The sequence below is a fragment of the Rhincodon typus genome, chromosome 18 (assembly GCF_021869965.1).
Source record: "Rhincodon typus isolate 14 chromosome 18, sRhiTyp1.1, whole genome shotgun sequence".
NCBI classification, from domain to species: domain Eukaryota; kingdom Metazoa; phylum Chordata; class Chondrichthyes; order Orectolobiformes; family Rhincodontidae; genus Rhincodon; species Rhincodon typus.
The window spans coordinates 9704333-9728633 of record NC_063349.1 but is presented as its reverse complement, the minus strand read 5'-3'; the positions used below and the strand labels follow the sequence as shown (position 1 = coordinate 9728633).

General features: G+C 41.1%; 2 protein-coding genes across 2 annotated transcripts in view; one reads left to right on the top strand and one right to left on the bottom strand.

The window, feature by feature from the left end:
* prickle1b (prickle homolog 1b) overlaps window positions 1-3974 on the top strand; it is a 134113-nt gene extending 130139 nt beyond the window's left edge. Inside the window, exons 8-9 of the mRNA XM_048607824.1 lie at window positions 131-192; window positions 1738-3974. Coding sequence (XP_048463781.1) covers window positions 131-192; window positions 1738-2591 — 916 coding nt within the window. The 3' untranslated portion in view covers window positions 2592-3974. The remainder of the gene's footprint in view (window positions 1-130; window positions 193-1737) is intronic.
* A 6835-nt stretch (window positions 3975-10809) lies between these two features.
* The window catches only part of pphln1 (periphilin 1), a 137677-nt gene continuing 124185 nt past the window's right edge, over window positions 10810-24301 (bottom strand). Inside the window, exon 10 of the mRNA XM_048607823.1 lies at window positions 10810-10878. Within this exon, the coding sequence (XP_048463780.1) occupies window positions 10810-10878 (69 nt within the window). The remainder of the gene's footprint in view (window positions 10879-24301) is intronic.

The window sequence follows — 24301 nt, the reverse complement described above, 5'->3', positions numbered from 1 at the left end:
CCTTCACAGATGCTGCCAGACCTGCTGAGCTTTTCCAGCAACTTTGTTTTTGTTCCTGATTTACAGCATCCGCAGTTCTTTCGGTTTTTACTCTGTAATCAAGAAGTTGAACTGAAATTTACTTTCTAAGTAAGACAACACTTTTAATCATCTTGAGTTCAACAGTTATAACACGCACCATTGCCTTGCTCTGTATGTTGATCAAATTTATTTTTACCCACTATGTTGACAACAATAACTTGCCAAAATGTAATACCTTTGAAGATACTTAACGCACTCCGCACAAGGGTGTAGGAGTCAGTTTAGATTTTAAGGGTGTTGCAAAAGTAGAAGAGAGAGGTAGGAAGACCACAGAGAGGTTTAAGGAGGGACATTGAGGGCCAAGATAACTGTGAAGGCATGACTGCAAATGTTTTGTTTATGGAAGTCAGAGACCCACACCAGGACAGAACTAGAGGAGCACAGAGATTTCAGATGCCTGCAGGACTGAATAGGAAAGGGCGAGGCCATAGACAGATTTGAACAGAAGAAGAAAACCTTAGAATTTGGCTCCTGGTCCACAAATGCTTCAAAGTAGCCCAGTAAGCTGAGAGGTAAGGGGTGTACAGATTGGTGCAAGTTAGGATACAGAATCTTGGCTTGAGCTCAAGTTTAGAAGATGACTTTTATTTAAATATTATGCTTTTCATAAGCACTGGACATCTAATCACTTTGCAGACAAAGAATTCCTTTGAAGTGTAGAAGTGACTTTTTTTTAATCTTGTATGGAAAATATCCATCACAGTCTAATAAGTAATTAAGGTGTCAACTGTACCTTACCACAAGGCCTCTGTTTGGTTGTGAATTTAAGTCCCAAGCCAGGGCTTGAGCACAAAATTGACATTTGACATCCCGGTGCAGGACTGAGGGAGTACTGTCAAAAGTGTCATCTTTTGGATGAGACATTCAACTGTGTTCTATCTATTCTCTCAAATGAAAGATCCTAGTGAACTATTTTTAAAAATGTGGGGCAATTACCCAACGACCTGGTCAATATTTACCCTCAATGAACACCAGCAAGACTGATCATTTGATCATTATGATATTACTATTTGACGGAGCTTGCTATGCACAAATTGACTGTCCTGTTTCAGAGATAGTAGGAACTGCAGATGCTGGAGAATCTGAGATAACAAGGTGTAGAACTGGATGAACACAGCAGGCCAAGCAGCATCAGCGGAGCAGGAAAGCTGACGTTTCGGGCCTAGACCCTTCTTCAGAAAATGGCCTGAAATGTCAGCTTTCCTGCTCCTCTGATGCTGCTTGACTGTCCTGTTTCCTATTTTTCGACATTGACTACACTTTAAAAGTATTCATTGACTATAATGTGCATAGGGACAGCCTATGCCCGTGAAAGATTTTGTATAAATACAAAGCTTTCAAACAAAAACTCTCTGTCAGGGTTTTCCACATTTTGAACTTTGCTGCAAACTGATTAGTTCCAAGTCACACTGAAAACTGGTTTTAGTTGCCACACTGAGATTCCAGCACATTTTATGCAATGGCAATGTTAGTAGCATTACTGGACAGATATAATGCAGCAATGCGTGTTATATTGTGCTTTGGAGAGGGGAAAAGAAGCTAAAATTCCCTAAATGAATTGATTAACTTTAAACAAATTCTTCAGTTTTGGAACATAGTAGTATTTTCCAAACAACAATTAAAATTATTTATCCTTCCTCATTTTTCTTTTACTAGGCGCTTCGGTAGATGGAGATAACCAGCAACGGTCGTCTGTATTTGGTCTCCAGGACTTCCAAGAAGTTGAGAATGACTGTGAGAAAATGAGTAACATGGGGACAATGAACTCCTCAATGCGCCACCGCAGCACGGAATCCCTGAAGAGTTTGACCTCTGATCTCTGTCAGGTCATGGCACCAGAGGAGAAGCAAAAACCTCTCTGCAATCCAATGCTAAGAAGGTCAAAGTCTCAGTCAAGGCCCCAGCAAGTTAAGTTTTCTGATGATGTCATTGACAACAGGAGTTACGAGGAGATTGGAATCCGGCAGCCTCCAATGAGCGAGAGAACCCGTCGGCGTGCGTACAATTTTGATGGCTATAGCAATCGGCACCATCACCGCCGCCGCAGGAGCAGGAAGTCCCGTTCTGACAATGCCCTCCATCTGGTGACAGAGAGGAGGAGTCCACGAGAAAGGCCTTGTGTATACTCTCCGGAGGATTGTGCAAAATTAACCGAAGCCAAAATCTCGCAGGAAAGGCAAGCGTACATTCAAAGCCAGGAATTGTATGGGCAGTACAGTCATAACCCAGACTACGCCCTACAGAACCAAGTCGTGGACAAATTTCTTGGCTTGTATGCTGAGGATGATGACTCCTGGTGCTCAACCTGCTCCTCTTCATCCTCTGATTCAGAAGAAGAAGGTTATTTCCTTGGGCAACCGATCCCACAGCCCAGGGCCCAACGATACCAGTATTATACAGATGATCTTGCAGGGCCGTCATCAGTGCTACTGAGTTCTGGTGTTGGATCACGGACCACCAAATCCAAAAAGAAAAAGGGGCACAAAGGGAAAAATTGTATCATTTCCTAGGACAGAATTAGCATAAACCAAATCTGCAAGGAGCCTTTCCAGCTTGCTACTCTGTGAATTCAGATGGTGTCACTAAATGTCTAGTGGAAGCAACCTATAAGTTCATTTGAAACTACAGAACATCCAGAAACAAAGTTATTGGTGTTGAAACTGCTACTATTGTACTTTAAGGCCAAGAGTGACTGACACAGCACTTGTGGATAAACACACTATTATTTACGCTTGTAGCAGTACACTCATTTCTGTATTTTCATGTACTACCTACTAATAAGCAGTGCAGTGGGTAACATCCCTGTCTGTGAGCCAGAGGGTTCAGGTTCCTGTCCCACTTCAGGACTTGATGGTCAAGGAAGGTGCATATATTATGTCGCAAAACAGGTTGGTTATGAACGGCAAATTCTTCCCATGCCAATGGCAGGCAGTAACAACTGGAAAGATACTTTGTGAGCCACGTGATGGGAAAAGAAACATTCTATTGTCACTGTCCGAAGCGATACATAGATACATACAACATGCATGTAAAAGGTGATGTTGCCACAGCAACTCAGACCCCACCCCTCTCTGAGCAAACACCATATAGTTCTTCAGTCAACCAGTACAACATGGAACTTCATACTGCTGAGTTTACACTTTGAGAAAGTTTTAACTGGTCTTAACAGCTTTTAACTTTGTAACCATTTTAATATGTCTTTATTGGTGCTTTATTATAATGTTAAATGTTCACTTATATTAAGGTATTTGCAATGAGTATGTAAAGGCAAAGCAAAAGTTGCTGAGTGACCAATGGGCAATAATGAAAGTCAGGCTGGACTATGTGGGTGCAAATCTGCTTCCCAATTTTGAATATTCCAGGCATAAAAGTAGCTGCAGTCCGTACTTTCAAAGAAAAATGTTGGTATTTAAAATGTAGGATTTAGTAACTAAAGTTAATCATAATTTAACAGTGCAAATACTGTATATATTGTACAGTTCAGATTAAGAACTGATATTTTTATATATCCCTGAATTACAAAACAAGTCGTTTATCTTTGGTTGTAAGAAATAGATGTAATGAAGTAATTGGCAACATCATATTCGTTTTCTTAATGACTTCTTGTCAAGTAACAATTTAGCTTGTCTTTAGGGCGTGTGTGTGTGTGTGTGTGTGTGTGTGTGCGCGCGCGCGCGCGTGTGCATGTGTTTATGCTTCTATATACAGCAGACGTTGCCCCCAGTCTTTTTGTTAAATTAAATTCTTGCCGGGGTTGTCAGAATGCAGAGTATTAATAGTCCTGCCCAGTTGCAGAACCGGGTGTCCTTGCTGTGTTACAAGAGCTCATTGTGAATCAGATAATGTAAAGAAATATCAAACTGATGTATAAATGTAAAAACTGGAACATGTAGATGAATAAAATTAATAAAAATGTTATTGTAAAATAATCAAAGTTGTTTCACTAAAATGCATTACATTCAAAAAATAAAAAGTGCAAAGTGAATCTGCATATTGATTAATTAGAAGTACAATTTTAGTAATTGATAGATGTCATACTCCTAACAGAACCCAGACAGATGGAAGTCTTGCAAAATAGTGTTTAATAATTTTAAAAAAACCCTTGTTGATAATATCTCTTTCCTGCTGTTTTATTCTCATTACTTGGGTGGTGGAAAGAAGCAATTTGTGTTTGGAACTGAAAGATAGAGGCTTTCCAATTCAATGTCGAAGTTGGTTTCAAATTATTTTTCCCCACAGATGAGGAACGGAGACTGGGTGACACGGTTGGTTAGAATAATGTTGTTCAATCTTCTGAAATTGCAGTTCAAAACAGCAAAGACTGGTGAGATTAGTGCCTTCTATCTTAATGCTTGTTGAGTCATGTGCATTTCCACTTGGTAAAGGTCCAAAATTAAAGCCTACTGTACAACAAAAGTAATTGTTAAATTTAAATCAGCAGACATACAGACAGGAAATTGAACATCCTATTGCTTGAGAAGTTAATTATCCTTCTGAGGGTTACAACTAGAGGGTGGCTACAATATAAGCAATTTTAATGCTGAATGAATCCACCTACAGAACCATGTTATAAATGTTTGTTCATCTAAGTAAGGGAAGGTTCGGGGTAGAGTGTCCACTTGTGATATCAACGCAATTCAAGTGAAATTTACTGAATCAAGACAAGGCAATTTTAAGTGTCTGTAACCTGCAAAAAAAATGTTCTTCTACCTTGATTTTAAATTCAATTAGTGCAAATTGGATCCCACAACACTGGCCAGGCTTCCAGGCCAATATTGCAAACAGGGTGATCAATATGTTAAGAAATAAACTTTGGGACAATTTGTCCTGGCACTGGTGGCCAATATTTGAGTGAGAGGGGATGAGTTTGTGACCATTGGAGAGGTGGCAGGTGGTGTGATGAAGCGATTGGGCTTTTTGTCGTGATAGTGATATTTTAACTAATTTTATCCATTATGAAGGAGGTGCAAATTGAGCTTAAGTTACTTGAATTATTTGATCAGGTGATGCTTCTGTGCAGAGATCACAGAAGGTGGCAGGATTAGTTGAGAATAAAATGAATAAACAAAATGAAATCCTAGGCTTCATCAATAGAGTGAATGGAGTAAATATTTTTAATCAACTTCTTCAGGCATGTTATGACATACCTCTGAAGCAAGTAGGACTTGAATCCAGGTCTTCTGGCCTAGAGTTAGAGCCACCACCACATGAATTCTCAATTTTTAATCACCTTGTGTGGACATATTATGATAAGACAGATGAGACTTGAGCTGAGACTTCTTGGCTTAGGGGTAAGGTCACTACCATTGTGCCACAAGAGCTGTCTAGGGCATACAGTACAAAAGCAAGGATGTTATGTTAACTTGTACCCAGCACTGGTTCGACCACAACCTGTTACAGTCTCGGGAATGCAAATCCACGGAACCAGACATTCACTTCATTTGCCTCAATTGGAGTATTGTGTCTAATCCAGGGCACGCCTCTTCAGAAAGAATGTGAAGGCATCAAATGGAGGATACAGAAAAGATTTGTGAGAATGGCTTCAGGGTTGAGGAACTTCACTTATATGGATAGATTGGAGAAGCTGGGACTGTTTGCCTTGGTAAGTGTTGAGAGACGTTTTGTAGAGGTGTTCAAAGTCACAAAGAATTTAGACAGAGTAGGTGGGGGAAGAAACTGTTCTCATTAGTGGAAGGATCATGCTCCAGAAGACACAACATAAGGTTATTGGATTTTTAATGGAACAGGTTTTCAGGAAGTGAGTGTTTTGGAGCTGGAATGCACTGCCTGAAAGTATAGCGAAGGCAGGTTCTGTTGAGGCAATCATGAAGGAATTGGTGTATTATCTGAACAGAAAGAACATACAGGATGTTGGGGAAAAGGCATTGAGTTACCCAGTAAAATACTCCTGAGAGAGCTGGCATAGACATGATAGGCTAAATGTGCTGTAATCATTCTATGATTCTAAATGACTTTGGAGGCAGAATCACATTAGAAACTCCGTGTACTTGTCTATTGTGTTTAAAGTCATTTCCAAATGTTGTAAATTTGAATTGTTGCTGTTTGACAAGCAATTGAACACACATCACCTTGAGAATATTGTTCAATTTGCAATTCAGAGGAAAGGACTGATGCCTTAAAAGCAGCCAAGTCCCTCAGCTGATCTAGTGATAACAAGGTGTATAGCTGGATGAACACAGCAGGCCAAGCAGCATCAGAGGAGCAGGAAGACTGACGTTTCGGGCCTAGACCCTTCTTCAGAAATGGGGGAGGGGAAGGGGGTTCTGAAATAAATAGGGAGAGAGGGGAAGGCGGATAGAAGATGGATACAAGAGAAGATAGGTGGAGAGGAGACAGACAGGTCAAAGAGGCGGGGATGGAGCCAGTAGAGGTGAGTGTAGGTGGGGAGGTAGGGAGGGGATAGGTCAGTCCAGGGAGGACGGACAGGTCAAGTGGGCGGGATGAGGTTAGTAGGTCGGAAATGGGGGTGGGAGGAGGGGATAAGTGGGTGGAAGGACAGGTTAGGGAGGCGGGGACGAGCTGGGCTGGTTTTGGGATGCGGTAGGGGGAGGGGAGATTTTGAAGCTTGTGAAGTCCACATTGATACCATTGGGCTGCAGGGTTCCCAAGCAGAATATGAGTTGCTGTTCCTGCAACCTTCGGGTAGCATCGTTGTGGCACTGCAGGAGGCCCAGGATGGAAATGTCATCTGAGGAATGGGAGGGGGAGTTGAAATCGTTCGCGACTGGGAGGTGGAGTTGTTTAGTGCGAACCGAGCGTAGGTGTTCTGCAAAGCGGTCCCCAAGCCTCCGCTTGGTTTCCCCGATGTAGAGGAGGCCACAACGGGTACTGTGGATGCAGTATACCACATTAGCAGATGTGCAGGTGAACATCTGCTTGATGTGGAAAGTCGTCTTGGGGCCTGGGTTGGGGGTGAGGGCGGAGGTGTAGGAGTAGGTGTAGCACTTCCTGCGGTTGCAGGGAAAAGTGCCGGGTATGGTGGGGCTGGAGGGGAGTGTGGAGCGGACAAGGGAGTCACGAAGAGAGTGGTCCCTCCGGAAAGCAGATAAGGGTGGGGAGGGAAAAATGTCTTTGGTGGTGGGGTTGGATTGCAGATGGCGGAAGTGTCGGAGGATGATGCGTTGGATCCGGAGGTTGGTGGGGTGGTACGTGAGGATGAGGGGGATTCTGTTTTGGTTGTTATTATGGGGAGGGGGTGTGAGGGATGAGTTGTGGGAAATGCTGGAGACACGGTCGAGGGCGTTCTCGACCACTGAGGGGGGGCAGTTGCGGTCCTTGAAAAATGAGGACATCTGAGATGCTGCTTGGCCTGCTGTGTTCATCCAGCTCTACACCTTGTTATCTCATTCTCCAGCATCTGCAGTTCCTGCTATCTCTCAGCTGATCTAGTGTTCTCTTTTCATGTCCGAGAATCATAGAATCTCTATGGTGCAGAAAGAGGCCAATTAGCCCATCAATTCTGCATCGACTCTCCAAAGAGCATCCCATCCAGACCCAGGCCCTCACCCTATCCCTGTTGGATCTTCTCCAGGAATGAAAGAAACATGTTGCTGGCACATGTCATTTACTCAGACAGTCCTACAGACATTTTGAAGAATGTACAACAGATGCATTTGTATATATTACTCTCTTACAGCAGTCTTTTATATAAATGTTTTACCTGATCATAAAATGTTTTCAAGATAGCTTCTCAGGATAGCATGTTCTGGAGTCCACCAGAGAGCAGACTGTAATAGACCTGGTATTCTGCAATGAGATAGAAATAATTAATGATCTCATGGTGAAAGATACCATGGGAAGCAGTGAACATAATACAACTGAATTTTACATTCAGTTTGAGGGAGAGAGGAGTGAGTCTTAGACAACTTTGTTAAACTTTAACAGCAATTATGTGAGGATGAAAGCAGAGCTGGCTAAAATGAATTGGCCAATTAAATTAAAGGATAGGCCATCAGAAATGCAGTGGGACATTTTGGCACCAATTCACATTCCGATGGATGGACCCATTGTCTCTGATTAACTAAAGACTAAAAATAGTATTGTACTTAAAGAAAAAGTACACGTTGTCAAAGGCAACTGGGGATATAGAAATGCTCGTATCCTGAGTGAGTTCAAATAATTGTGCATAGATAGGTAACAAGATAGAAGATTCAACAGAATAAAAACTTAAAGCAAAGAATGATTTACTAGTTAATAAGGGACAAATGGAATATGAGACAAAGCTAGCCAGAAAGGTGAAAAGATAATGAGTTTTTTTTATAAAACAAGAGTTAACAAGGCAAGCATTGTTACATAGAAAGCAAGTACAGAGAATAATGGAAAGAGAAGGGAGATGAATTGAACAGGTCTTTCATATCACTATAGATGATAGAAGTAACATCTCAGAAGTACCTACTCCTCAGAAAAGGGAAAGGATGGAGGAATTTAGAAAAATCACAAACACCAGATGAATGCGTTGTTAGAGCTGTGGCTTATCAAGTGCTTATGTCATGATAGACTTCACCCTGGAGAATTGAAACCTGGCGAGTAAGATAAAATTAATACATCAGTTTTAATGATCCAAAACTCCCTAAATTCAGGAAGTTCCCATTGGATTGATAGTAAATGTGACTACAATATTCAAAAAGGACAGGAGACAGAAAGCAGGAACCTGTAAGCCAGTTAGTTTAACATCTGTCATAGGGAAAATGTTAAAACCTATTATTAAGAAAATTATAGCAGGGCACTTCAATAGGTTTAGGGTAATCAGGCAGAGTCAACATGGTTTTTGTGAAAAGGAATTCAAGTTTGACTAGTTTATTGGTCTTCTTTGAGGAATTAACATGCTGTGGATAAAGGGGAGTCAGTAGATGTAGTATAATGAGATTTCCAGAAGCCATTTGATGAGATGCCACATCCAAAGTTATTGTGGAAACTCATGGTCTAAGGGATAGCTTATAGGATATGATAGAATATTATCTGGCTAGCAGATAGTAGACATAAATAGATCCTTTACAGTTTAACAAGATATGGCGTGTTTATAATTTATATGAAAGACTTGCATAAAGGGATGAGAAGTCAGGTTTTTGTATTTGCTGATGATACAAAGATAGGTCAGAAAGTAAGGTGGTGTGAAGAGGGCACAAGGAGGCTACAAAAAAAGACAGTTTGGGTAAGTAACTGGGCAAAGATCTAGAAAGGGAAGTATAATATGGGAAGATTTTAAATTCTTCAGAGGAGTAAAAAAGAATATAATCTAAATGGTGAGAGGTTGCAGAGCTTTGAGATGCAGAGGGATATGGTATCTCAATAGACGTATCACAAAAGCTTAGTATGCAGGTACAGCAAGTAATTAGGAAAGCTAATAGAATATTATTCATTCTAAGGGGCATTGGATGCAAAAGCCAAGGAGATTATGCTTCACTTATACTGGACATTGGTGAGATTGCATTTGGAATACTATGCATAGTTTGGTCGCCTCATTGAAGGAAGGGTATAAATGTACTGAAAGCAGTTCAGAGAAGGCTTACCAGAATAATATCTGAGCTGAGTGTGTTGCCTTATAAAGAAATGTTGGAAAGGCTGAGTTTGTATCAACCTGAATTTAGAAGAGAAAAAGGTGACCTTATAAAAATTAGGGTTCTGTGGGGTCTTGACATGGAAAGGATGTTTCCTCCTCAAACTTGGCAGCCACTTTAAAACTAAAGAATCACCCATTTAAAATAGAGAGTTTTTTTTTTAAATATGAGGGCCATGAGTCTTTGGAACTCTCTGTCTGAAATAGCAATCAAAGCAGAGACTTTTAAGTCAGAGATGCATAGAGTCTTGACAAGCAAAGGGGTTAAAGGTTATCAGGTGGAGACACCAAAGTCACAGTGACATCAAGCAACATTAGTGAAACTGGAGTCAATAGGAAAATGGAGTCAATGGGAAAACTGTTGGTCGGAGTCATACCTGACACATCTGACACAACCTGGTTGTGGTTGTTGGAAGTCAATCCTCTCAACTCCAGGACATCTCTGCAGGAGTTCCTCAGGGTAGTGTCCTAGGCCCAGCCATCTTCAGCTGCTTCATCAATGACCTTCCCTCCATCATAAGGTCAGAAGTGGGGATGTTCACTGATGACTGCATAATGTGTAGCACCATTCACGATTCCTCAGCTACTGAAAAGTCCTTGTCAAAATGCAGCGAGATCTGAACAATATCCAGATAAATAGAACAAAGACCTGCAGATGCTGGAGATCTGAAACGAACAAAAACGGAAATTGCTGGAGAAACTCAGCAGATCTGGCAGCATTGTGAAGAGAAAACAGAGTTAATGTTTCGAGTCCAATAATCCTCCTTCAGAACTTGGGCTAACAACTAGCAAATAATATTTGTACCAAGAAGTGTCAGGCAATGAACATATCCAATTAATGAGAATCTATCCATTGCCCCTTGACCTTCAATGATGTTATTATCACTGAATCCCTGACTACCAACATCCTGGGGTTACCACTGACCAGGAATGCAACTGGATTTGCCATATAAATACAAAGGGCAGATCAGATGCTAGGGATCCTGCAACAAGCAACTCACCCCTTGACTCCTCAAAGCCCATCTGCCATCTAAAAGGCATAAGTCAAGTGTGTGATGGAATGCACCTGACTTGCCTGGTTGAGTGCAGCTCTAACAGTACTCTAGAAGCTTGTCACCATCCAGGATGAAGCAGCTTGCTTGACGAGTAACTTATCCACAAGCATCACCACCAGAGCACTTTAGATCCCCAGCTCTTTCCAGAACCATGACCACTCGCAGCTAGAAGGACAAGAGCATCAAATACAGGGGAATATCACCACCTGCAAGGTTCCACCCCTCTTCACCATCCTGACTTGGAAATATATTGCTGTTAATTCAGTGCCATTAGGTCAAAATCTTGGAACTCCCTCTCTAACAGCCTTGTCTACCTACAGCACATGGACTGCAATGATTCAAGAAGGCAGTTCACCACTATCTTCTCAAGGGATGGGCAATAAATGCTGATCCAGTTAATGAGGCATACATCCCATGAACAACTTTTTTAAAAGTTCAGAATATTTAAGACTTCCAGAAGCTGGAATATTTTGCTTTTGCAACATATGGGAGAAAAGTAATCAGCAAATATGGTATAATGCATATTTTTTGGCATGTATGATGAATCCAAAGCAGTTTACCAACCTTGAAACTACTGAAATGCACCCTCAGATTACCAATGCAAGTCTATGCATTCTGCACTGAGAACTGGGCTCAATGTGAAGAAAATCTATCGCTTGAATGAGTTTTAAAACAGGCTGTAATTGGATGTTTGTTGCATAAAACAGAAGCCCAGTTGGCAATCCATCTGGTTTTGGCTGCATGTCATAGTAAACATAGGCACAGTATTTGTTTATAGAAATGTGTCGAAATATGGTCTTGTAAATGCAATGCATATGTTCCATGTACATCAAAACCTTTCTTCATTAAACCAAGCATTAAAAACTGAACAGCTCTATTTAATCCACCAATGCGGATTTACTCACTCAAACCAGGAATTAAGGTCAGTAGGATTCATAAGGGACAGCTTCTCCACATTAATTGATGCATTAAACTTGGGTGAACGGGAAATAAAGAAAGTAAGTGACGTATTCCATATACATATCCACATGTGCAACCTTCTGCACTTATGTTTGTACTTCCTTGCTGAGGGTTTTCAGTCTAAAATAAAAGACTTAATGAAACAATGTTGATATACTAAGCCTGCACTTAATATCCAGTTTAGAATGCACTTGGAAAGTGAATAAATATGAATCAGAAAGTTGTGATTCTCCTGAAACCACACCAACACTCAAAATACACAGGACAGCAGGCAAATCCATTCCCAAAACTGTCCAGGAGAGTCCATCCAGTGGGGTTACCAATGGGAGAAATGTTGTCCCTGCCAAGAGAATGGATGGAGACAGTAAGGAACTGCTTCACTTATCCCGGGCTGGTTCTGTCCTGCAATTGGTGCTGAAGGGCTCTCACTATTAACATGTCAGCAGTAAACATAGGAGACAGAAGCAATCTGTGAATGATGGAGTAACGAGCAGTTAGCCGAGAGCAGTGAAAAGTTATCGGCGTGTGCTTTTAGCTGAAGTCAGGATCGGGACCTGCCTTTTGCTGAGTTCAGGGGCCACCTGGACTGGAATCACATGTCGGCTGGACCAGGTATGTTTGGCAGGATATTAATGAATGCGGTGGTTTTTTACAACAATCAACAGCAGTTATATAGTTGCATTTAGCCCAGCTTCTTGTTCCAGATTTTATTGAACTTAATTTTCACCATTTACTGTAGTGAGTTCCTAATCTGTGCCCCCAGAACCTGGTGTTCTGAATTACTAATTCAATTACTTTACACTATGCCAGTTATAACTACTCTAATGATAGCTTCCAACATTTCTCCTTTGACAGATATTCAGCTAACTGGCCTGTAGTTTTATACTTTTGGTCTCCTGTTTTGAAATGAAGGAGATACATTTGCTATCTTCAAATCTAACTGGACCATCAGTGAAGACTAATGAAAAGCATCTGTTCAATTCATCTGTCATCTCTTTATTTTACATTATTAATTCTCCAAACTCACTTTCAACTGGAACAATATTCACTTTGTTTGTTCCTTTTTAACATACTTATGTAAACACTTACTATTGTTTTTACATGTCTGGCTAGCTTTCTCATAAACTAATTTTTTCCCTTCTATTATCATTTAAGTCAGTCTTTGCTGTTTTTTTTCACTCTGCCTAGTCTTCTGTTATGTCATCTATCACTAAATAATTATGTACATTCTCTTTAAGTTACTATTTGTAAACTTTCCAATTCATCACAGTTGGTGGTTGTTTCCATTGAAATGTTCTGAATTGTTTGAATCTATCTTTTCTGTGTATTCAGAACTATCCCTTAAATGTCTACCACTGCATCTCTATTGACCTATCCTTTAGTCTATCTTCTAGCATCACCACATTTGCAGTCAATCAATGGTGACTTCACCTAACTCAGCTCAGTTGAAAATAGCTGCCAAATAAGTCTTGCATTGGCTTTTTGTGCCTAGTGCTGTTATGCTTTATGATGGTGAAGCTGATGTGGAGATATTTAGCAAGTTATTGAGAAATAACAAGGCAGTGCTGCAGGGTAGCTGTATTTATAATGATAACCAGAATGGGACTGAAGGGGAGCCTAAAAAACTCCAGCAAATAAAATCAGCGGAGGAAAAATTGGTTAAAATGACAAAATTAAATGCTTTTTATCTGAGTGTACATTGTGTTAGCAACAAGTTATTTGTTGTTGCAATCAATACAGCTAATTGGCTATGATCTGACAGGTAACACAGAGATATGTTTGTAAATGACAAAGACTGGGCACTGAACATTCAGGGACTCTGACATTTTGGAGATTAGGCAGAATGGAAAACAAGGTGAAGTAATAGCTCTGTTAGTAAAAGATGGGATTAGTACAATATTCAGTGATGAGCTTGCAAGGTCAAGATGTAGAGTTGAATTCTCCCATTTTTAGGCTAAGTGCTTTTCTGGTAAAGTTTCTTGATTTCTGTCCTGACCATGGCTCATGGGGACATCACTCACACTAATTTCCACTTCTCACCTCATTAGTTATCCATCCAGGCTCTTTGGTGCCTGTCTTGTGTGATCACATGGCAACAGAGGCAGAAGGAAGTGTTTGCTAATGGCAGGCCTTGAGATGTTCATGCCTCCAGTGCCATGTTTAAACAGTGGCTGAACATAGTTTGAGTAGTTGCAGGTGAGGAACTGCTCATTTGGAACTGTTGGATCCTTCTCACAGACAAAACAGAGTAGCCAGCAGTGCAGGAAGAAAGTCAATGGATCTTCTGAGTCAGGGGTCATTGCCACAACTCCTGACTGTTACCTTGCACTCACTCTAACATTACCCCTGTACAGTAAGATCATCTCATCATCTCTCCTGCTCTTGTACCACGATTAACAGTTCTTCCATCGACTTGCATCTCAGTTAGTCATATTATTTTGGCTTATTGCAGAAGAGACTGTCACACAATAGGGCAAAGATGGGTGAACGTGCTGGCTGACATTTGGCTCAGATGAGAGGATCCTGGAGTTGGCTGGAGAGGATTGAGACCGCTCACATGGTCACACAGTTATGAACCCACTCATTATTACTGGACAGTTCAGATCCCAGACTGAAATATGGCTTGATAGATCATATTTTGTGCTTATTTTGGTTTTAGTAAAGTGGTCTGTCACTCAAATACAAACACATGATGCTGCAGATTCATGTTTAACAATAAACATTAGTTTATTACACAAAAGAAATAAAGATAAAATTGAATCAACCAAATTATTTACATACAACACAAATTTAGAGATTTAGAAACACATGGCAAAATGCAATCTAATTAATCCCTAAAATATGCCTCAACAGTATTCATATCAGAAAAAATTCTCTAATCTTTCAAATCTATAGGGCTTAATTTAATTGTGGCTTCAACTCCCCATCTTGAAAATCTGATAGCCTCTTCCTAGAACCTTCATACGACTGAGCTTAGGTTTTCTCAGCTTCAAATAATCTTGGGGTTTTAATCAAATACTTCTGGTCTGCAACTTTAAGATTAAACTCTCCATATCATGGTAAACTATTTCTTAACAATCCTAAACTACCCCCCTTCTTTTGGAGCAATTGTTTTATACGTCCATCTTTAGCCAAGCCTTCTGCAAAACCTGCCAAACAGAAACTCTAAAAACCTTTTTCAAGGTTTTGGTGTTGCTCCTCAATTCCAAAAATGCAATTTCAGAATGTTTGATCTGAAGCTCTAATGTATTACAATGCTTACTTTGTTCGCTTATAAAGTCTTCCCACATAAACACATTCCTTTTACTCTTCAGGAAGTCTCCCAGTATTTTAAAATAAATCATCATAACCACAGAAATACTTACAAGTTAATGATTAAACTCCTTGTCACACAGATGCCACATATGTCACTAGTTCAAAATTCAAGATAAATGATATTAAATAGATATAAATCACACCGCTTATATTGTAACACCAAACATTCCAGATGCGGTAATCTAGAAGGCTTCATTGTCCTGTGCTGTATTCCCACTAACTCCCTGTAGGAGGTTCAAACTTCTACACCCATTGCACAACTAATATCCTTTCTTCTTTCTTGCAAACCCCAGTAGCACCCATACAACCACGCAACTGAGTCAGCAAGGTCTTCCTCCACCTCTGAAGAGGAAGCCATGGTACCCTGTGACGATTCACCAATAAGGCTTTAACCTGTACCCTCCACCAGCTCAGAACTTCTACCCTGGTGGGTACTCTTAAAGTAGACTTGGGAGCACAATCTGGAGAGCACATTACTGACATGTCTCCACAGTGGGTCAAGGGAGAAAGTAGCTGGCACCCAGAAGACGTCAAAAACCAGGCACCTGCTCATTGCCCAGGTCGAAGATGATCCCATTGTGTTGGTCATTAGTAACTTTGTGCAAATGTGCAGACTGGCACAGGAACAGCAGAACCGTGTATCACAGACAATCAGGAAACTGGTTAGAAGGTTGGAAGAGTATACCAATGTTATCAGCACTATGCTCGTGCTGGACTGGACGTATCTGGTTGTCTTCATATACAGTTAACAGCAACCATGGAGACCCAGATGTAGCAGAATGCTCATTGGTTGCTTGTAATGCAAATACACCAGTACTCCATTGTATTAGCTATTGGTTCTTAGCATCAACAGCAAAGTGACAAGTGGACAAAGGACCTCAACCTCACTCAGAGACCCAGGCACCCACATGGAGAGAAACCTCACAAAAGCTCCCCCAAGAACTTCTGTCTTACAGAACTCCAGTGGTGGTCTTCCCCTCCACCATTCCCTTTCCTGTGATCCCCAATACTGTAGAAGTTACAGCTCAGCATATCTGGGTCCTGTAGCTGCAAACCCCATAGTTGTCCACCCAAATCTTGCGGCAAACAGGGCCAACTACAGGGTAGATAGGGGAGGTGATGACCTAGTGGTATTATCACTGGACTATTAATGCAGAGACCCAGATAATGTTCTGGGGACCTGGGTTCGAATGCCACCACAGCAGCTGGTGGAATTTGAATTCAATAAAGTATCTGGAATTAAGACTCTAAGATGACCATGAATCCATTGTCAATTGTTGGAAAAACCCATCTGGTTCACTAATGTCCTTTAGGGAAGGAAGCTGCCATCCTTACCTGGACTGGCCTACATGTGGCTCCAGACCCACAGCAATGTGGTTGACTCTTAACTGCCCTCTGGGCAATTAGGGATGGACAATAAATGCTGCCTAGCCGGTGACGCTCTCGTCCCAAGAATGAATAAAGAAAAAAAAAACCCTTCAGTCCAGTTACAGATCCTGGGATTGTGTCTAGACGTAGTAATAATTCAAAGAGTATGAAGATCAGAGGGAACCTCGGTAGATAACACATAACTATTTCAGATTTGTTAATATGTATGCATTTTCGATCCTCATACTGATCGATTACCATTTTAAGTATAGGACCTGGTTGATGGATACCATGTTAAAGTTAAGCAGCCTCTTCATACAGCCCAAACATGATAGCATTTGTATTGGTGAAGCATTGCTCATCTTTGACAAGCATTCTAGATAACAGTAGCTTTCAGGGAACTTTCATAATTGTGGCCAAATTGTTAGATTTTAGTGAGGAGAGCAATGAGGCCAAAGGTCACTGTGACAGGGCCTACCGTCCATTTTAGACCACCTTGTGTGAATCAGTACATGATCATTCACTAATCCACACATCTCTGGAGGGTGAGGATCATTCTTTCTATTTGTTTCACAAGGGAGTGCACAGTCATCCAGTGTTCCACTTAAAACCAAACTCTGGTTCGGTGTTCTGATGGGAATAAATGTTGAAAGTGCTTCTTGTGTCAATGTAAATTCTGCAGTGAAGCACATTGAGGCACTGAGATTTGGGTATCTGTACTAAATTACAGTGGGTTCAGTGGATTCTGAGTCCTCAATCTCCTCCACATACTGAGGGGACCTTCTGATGCTGTTTTGCCCTCTGAAGGTTGTGCAGGATTCATTAGAATTTGCTGTTGTTCATGGGCTTGTAGATGCCCTTGTAACTGCTGCCTCTTTCTGCAATGTTTGCTTAGGGTTGTGACAGCGACGTAGCACCAACCTTTTCTGGATCTGGTGGGATGGGCGTACAGATACTTTGTGGGGAATATCAGAAACAGAACAGTGATAGTAAGAACTGCCGATGCTGGAGTCTGAGATAGCACAGTGTGGAGCTGGAGGAACACAGCAGGCCAGGCAGCATCAGAGGAGCAGGAAAGTTGACATTTTGGGTCTGGACCCTTCAGAAAATGATGTTGCCTGGCCTGCTGTGTTCCTCCAGCTCCACACTGTGTTATCTCAGAACCAGAACAGTGATGAGATCCTGAACAATTACAGCAAAGGGAAAGGAGGTTTTATCTTGGACAACAAGGTGCAGGGCTGGATGAACACAGCAGGCCAAGCAGCATCATAGGAGCAGAGAGGCTGACGTTTCGGGCCTAGACCCTTCATCAGAAAAGGGGGAGGGGAAGGGGGTTTTGAAATAAATAGGGAGAGAGTGGGAGGCGGATAGAAGAGGGATAGAGGAGAGGATAGGTGGAGAGGAAACAAACAGGTCGAAGAGGCGGGGATGGGGCCAGGAAAGGTGAGTGTAGGTAGGGAGTTAGGAAGGGGATAGGTCAGTCCAGGGAGGACGGACAGGTCAAGGGGGCGGGATGAGGTTGGTCGGTAGGAGATGGAGGTGCGGCTTGGGGTGGGAGGAGGGGATAGGTGGGAGGAAGAACAGGTTAGGGAGGCAGGGACGAGTTGGACTGGTTTTGGGATGCGGTGGGGGGAGGGGAGATTTTGAAACTTGTGAAATCTTGGACTGTGATACACTGTAATGTGGAGTTGTGCCAGAAGGAGGTAATAGAATGCTTCTACATGGACCTCAGTTATTTCATCTTATTCAGATATGGAGTGCATGCCAAATCACCAAGCAAAATTTGAGAGATTTATGTTCTCATTGCACCAAAGAAATTGACAGTTGACTAGAACAGTTGATGTTCTTACACACTTCCAGTTCAGTGTGTGAACATAGCACTCCAAGGCATTGTGCAGCATTGAAACCTTTTGAATGTGTTTGTGAATTGACGAAAGCAGAAGACACTTTTAAGTTCATCTGTGATTTCACCAGCTCAGCAGAGATGACAGCAATGTTCCCTCTAAGCTGCACAGCGCTCCAAGGCTCCAAGAACACTGATCTGTGTGCCGATACATTCACTTCCAGTTTCTCCAGGTGCTGTCACCCTTGGACCTTGGAGATCTGCATAGCAGCTGGAGAAATTAGAGGGAACAAAGGTAGCAAGGACTCAATTATTATAAGCAATGGAATGATTATGATTGTTTGAGGCCAGGATTTGTAAAGTGCATATGAAGCATAGTTTGATGGAAGATAGTTGGCAACCATCTGGTTGCCTGATTCATGCAACTGTCTTTCATATCATAATATAAATACTCCATCCCAGGTCATCACAATAGACTTACTCCACCCACACCGAATGCATTGGCAGGCATTATGCCTCCTCATTATACAGTTGATATTTGACCAAAGATGAAACACCATCCAGGTGCCACACCTGTATTTGGAGTTCCCCCTCTTCTTTAATATTATTAGCCCTCAGCATCACATTACACAGTCCATAACCCACCATTTCATGCTGCTCCTGTAAGTTTCCTAACTGTCATTGCCCATAACCCCGGATGGAACATGGACCAGCCCCTGCACTGATATCTCGAAAGCTCCCCGACTGATGTAGTTATAATCTCCAACTGGTTGGACTTGACCTGCAAGACCAACAGAGGTCCAATCTCTAGACCACAAAGATAGTGATCTACTGACAGCAGTAGGATCAAGCGTCAGACAGACCTTGGCCAACTTCTCCTACTGTAATTGAGTAAACCCCTGACTGATTGTGGTGATAGCCCCTGACTGATGGTAGTCCCCTTGATCTCATTAAGGACCGATTCCCTTTGAATTTCATACACACTTTGTCAAAGCAAATGCAGTTGGTTGCTGCGTAAACTGCTGCTATGTTCTTTATGTGTCATTGGCAGAGCAGGGTGCCATACAGCAATATATCCACCTCCCATTAACTACTCTGCTCCCAACCAAGACAAGCTGCATGTCCTTCCCTCCGTACAAAACACCAAAGCAAGCCACAAATGCAGTAATATCTAAGTAAGTGTGAAGTGAGTGAGTGCTAAGAGCCATTAAAATCCATCCTTTGCAGATGCAGGAGTTAGATCATAGATCATAGAATCCCTACAGCGTGGAAACAGGCCCTTCGGCCCACCAAGTCCACACCAACACACAGAGCATCCCACCCAGACCCATCCCCCTAATGTACACATCCCTGAACACTACAGGCAATTTAACATGGCCAATCCACCTCGCCTACACATCTTTGGACTGTGGGAGGAAACCCACACAGACATGGGAAGAATGTGCAAACTCCACATAGACAGTCGCCCAAGGGTGGAATTGAACCCAGGTCCCTGGCACTGTGAGGCAGCAGTGCTAACCACTGAGCCATTGTGCCACCCTACATTGGGTGTATGTCCCTGAGTGCAAAGTGACCTGGCTGGGGCATTCAAGTGTTAAGATGTCTGTGACCTCCAAAGTGCAGAAATGAAGTGCTGCATTGTGCATTAATGTTACAGACCAGACCAAATCCCCTCAAAATATATTAAGAAGATAGCCTAGATCCTAACTTTTTCTTATTTTAAAGGTAAGTGCCAGGTGTTGCATTCCAGATGCAATTTGATTAGTCAAACTACTAGATTTGAAGCAAAACACACTTTATTCGTACACAATAATTAAAATACAACAAAAGAAAGAAGAAATTGGAATATCTTAACTCTACTGGAAAACTTAACAGAATAATAGATTAGTTAGCTTCTAAATAGTAACTTTTCTAACATAGTAACATCCCATAAACCCACCCTGAGCAAAAGGCAAATGCAGTAAAACAGATTGTCTCACATGCAATTCTAGCAGCAATAGGAAAACCATTGAGAAAACTCAGAGATAGAGAACAGCAGGGAGAGATGTACTGAAGTTTCTACCCAGGTTCAACACCCAGCGACTGCTACTGAAAAACTAAAAAACCTCCTTCTGTGTGAGTTTAACCCTGCCCATTCAGGCTACTTCTATTGTACCAATTTTAAAAAAAAACCCAAAGCTTCACAAGCTGTTTAAGGGCTTTCAATAGACAGTTCCACATCTCTGCCTTAAAACTTCCCTTCGATAAAAGAACCAGTAGAAAATACACATCTTAAAGCCACAGTATCATCACAATTAGTCCGAAATGAGTCACATTGAGATGGTGAGGCTGGTGTTTCACCGATGCCAATTTCTATGAACAAACATGGAAGCAGACATCGAGTGTTCGTTATCCAATGCCAGGTGGGTGGATGGACCTAAAATCGGAGGTCTGGAGGAGCAAATGGCGAACTACATCCACCAGGTCATCACTCTAACTTTTAAGTTGGGAATTGTCGCCAACTAGTCTCAGGGCAAGGATGGCAAAATTGCAAGCTGCGTAGAAATGAAGTAAAGTTAGCTAATAATGAGTTGCAAATGCAAGGAAATATAGTAGCTGCTGCTTATTAGTGAGATTTGGAGCTCATCACTGACAGCATAAGGGGAAAATTGGAAAGATTTCCTTGTCATTGAGATTCAGATATTTTTCAATTTTGTATATTTGTGCACATTTGAACCCATTGCCTACTTTGTTTTAGTGATGTTTAGAGATAAATATTGCCTAAGACTCGAAGGAGAACTTTTCTGCTGTTTTCAAAGTGCCACAGGATACTTTCAAACCATTTGATAGCACAGACAAGATTTCTGTTCCACACATTCAGCACTTTCTACAAAGCAGCACTCCCTCAGTGTGATTCTAGACAATGCATTGTCTCTCTAGGTTGTTGGATTCTAAACTGGGTTCTTAAAATCCTGTAACTGGGGCAGGTAGCTTGATATAAGAAATTACTGAAGAAATCCTTTGGGAAGTGATATTGTCTGATGAATGAATACTAAAACATTACGTTTTTAAAAGATTAAAAAATACTGAAAATAAATATACCTGAAATGAACCAAAATGTTTAGTTAATAACTAAACTTCAATATGTGAGAAGCAAGTATGTGGATGCACCCTTCCTACAGATATGGGAGAGGTTTTATGCTGTTTGCTTTTTCCTCTTCAGTCTTTCATCTACAAGTAATATTTTATCTTCCAGTCCAAGAAAAACAATATTGGGTGTACACACAACTTGAGTTACAATTCTATATAACTATTAGTTTCAAATGTCACAGGATTATAATCAAAATCGTTCTTGGGCTGTCAGCTTTTATAAGTGGTTTTACCACTTTTTCAGATTGGCATGTATAAGTTATCCTGAGTCCTTTGTGCTTGTTTGGTTTTGAGATCATATATCCAGTGTGGACAATTGGATAAGTCTTTTCCATGTAATTATTCAAACGTCACTAGTAAACGATATAGGCTCATGCAATACAGGTGAGTGAAACATTTTAAAGGAGAATTTTGGGGTCCAGATCAGACAAACAGATTATTTTAAATCCAGAAGGAAACCAATGCTAAGTCAATGGCTGATTCTAGCAATAAGACCAGAGATTTTCTCAGGACTATACTCTAGAATAACTACATTCTGAGAAACTGTTCCTTGTTCAAAAATCGTAAAGGTATTTAGAAAGTTTTAAAATTGAGCTGCCAGAGGAAGTGGTGGAGGCTGGTACAATTTCAACATTTGAAAGGCATCTGGCTAGGTACATGAATAGGAAGGATTTAGAGTTACTTGAGCCAAATGCTAGCAATTGGGACTAGATTTATTTAGGATATCTGCTCAGCATGGACATGTTGGACTGAAGGGTCTGTTTCCGTGCTGTACATCTCTATGACTCTATGGTCACTTCATGTTTGTATGGTAATCACCATATAAAAATGTCACCATTTGTGTGCATGTATACACATAAGGCATATGAGTTTGATTCCAAGCAAAAGGTCTGTCGGCAGGATTTTATATTGTTTGGACTGCTGGCCCCTCCATAAAGAAAGATTGACTGATAAGGAGGCTGCCCTTCAGCTGTAACATGCTTCTGTTAGGCTACATTTGTGCCAAGTCAGAATTTTGCTTCTCAGTGGTTACTTCTGGAACAGGTGGCTAGTTGGTCTAGCTCCAAAATCTCCTGACAGTTGCAAGAGCTTGGTAGACAGTACTGCTGGAATTGGAAGTAATTCCACAGTGATGGCCCCAACTGGATCCTGGACACAGATTAGGTTGCGGGCATTTAGTGGGGAAGGCTCGAACAGAAGAGGATGAGGGGTGTGGAGGGTTGCGTGTCAAGTTCCAACAGAAGAAAAGGATTGCAACATCATTCAGAAAGGGCATAGGGCACTGCCCAACTTTAAAAAAAAATGGGCTGCACACTACTGCGAAACCAACTATATTATGGCATTGGCAGCATAATATTTAATAAACTAAATTTATCCTTAACTAATTAAAAATGGCTAGCATGTTGCTGATTTTGGCCCCCACTCCTAATATTACAGGATAGCTTAGGGATGGGTGAGAAGTTTGTGGACTAGCCGCTGAACCTATTTTATGTGCCACCCTGCTAAACACACACCTTCCAGGGGCATGACAAACACAGCCCTGTGTCTCAGGTTTATCATATCACTGCAGGAAAATTGATGTGATTGAGTCCAAAGAAAAGGGAACTCCATGTTACGGGATTAAAGCCAGAAGCCAAACAAACAAGTGACAACACCACAGACAGGAGAGGACGTTGTCAAGTGTGACAGAGTATAATGGCAGGAACATAGTTTCACACATAAAGCAAATACCCATCTCACTTTGAAACTCCACATATTGGGCTTAATTTCTTTTACTGGAGTATATATACCCAACTGACATGATACAATGCAATGTTATAAATTAGCACGACTGTCCAAATATTGGCAAATTGGTACTTCAATTCTGTGATCCAGAATGTGCTTTTTCTGTCAGTATCATTGGGCAAAGTGGAAAGAGCATGCCATACATAACAAATGAAGGGATAAAATGTTTTTAAAAGAAAATGCCAAGCCCCCACTATTCTGGCAGTTGATACAATGCACTGAAAAACTCACTGAAAATTTTCAGAGCTGCAATATACTACAGTAACAGGATAACATTTACTAGCAAGTAACAAATGCAAAATACTACATATGCTAGTAATCTGAAGCAAACACAGAAAATGCTGGAGAAACTCAGCATGTCTGGCAGTAGCTGTGCAGAAAGTGTTAATGTTTTGACTTCAGTAGGGCTTGCTGAGTTTAGCATTTTCTGCTTGTTTCAGATTTACTTACAAGAGCCCAGTCGTTTCACACTGTTATGAACTTATATAGGAAATATATAACTTAGCTGAACGTCTTCTTTAATGGCTAATCTGATGATCCAGCCAAAAGTACATATATATATTCACGTCTTACTTTTGTGATATTTATATCCTGACATAAAGCTAATATTAAATTTTATTCTCTTCTGAAAAATATTGACTCTTGCTTTGTTTGGATGTCATGAGTATTTGCAACCCTCTAAGGGACTGTGCTTAATCAGTCGGCCAAGAAAGTGAAGCTGTTTAATTAAAGGAAGTATCATGACTGATAAGATCTTGTCCTCACGCTGACTTGCACCTTTATATATTGATTGCTGGATATGCATCAGTAATGGGAACTTGAACTGATCTTTCCTCTCTCTGTCCAGAAATGCAAAGCTCAATTATAGCACCCCTACTGGAGCTCTAACTGATCAGCTAACTCCAGACCATCCTGGTCTTTCATACAAAATTATTTAAATTGGGTCAACGCTTCTGTTGATGAAAATAAAACATCACAACATACTAATACTTTGTATTACAAATAAAAGCATCTTCAGTGTAGAAATCCAATAGGTAACATTGATGATGAACTTAGAAAATTGTTAAGTTGTTTATATTTTTATATTTAGCTATCAGGATAGAGGGCCTTTTAGCTCAGTTATCTAAACGTCAAGTGATTTAGAATAAAAGCAACAGTGCAGATTTGATAAAAACTGAAAGAACTGCA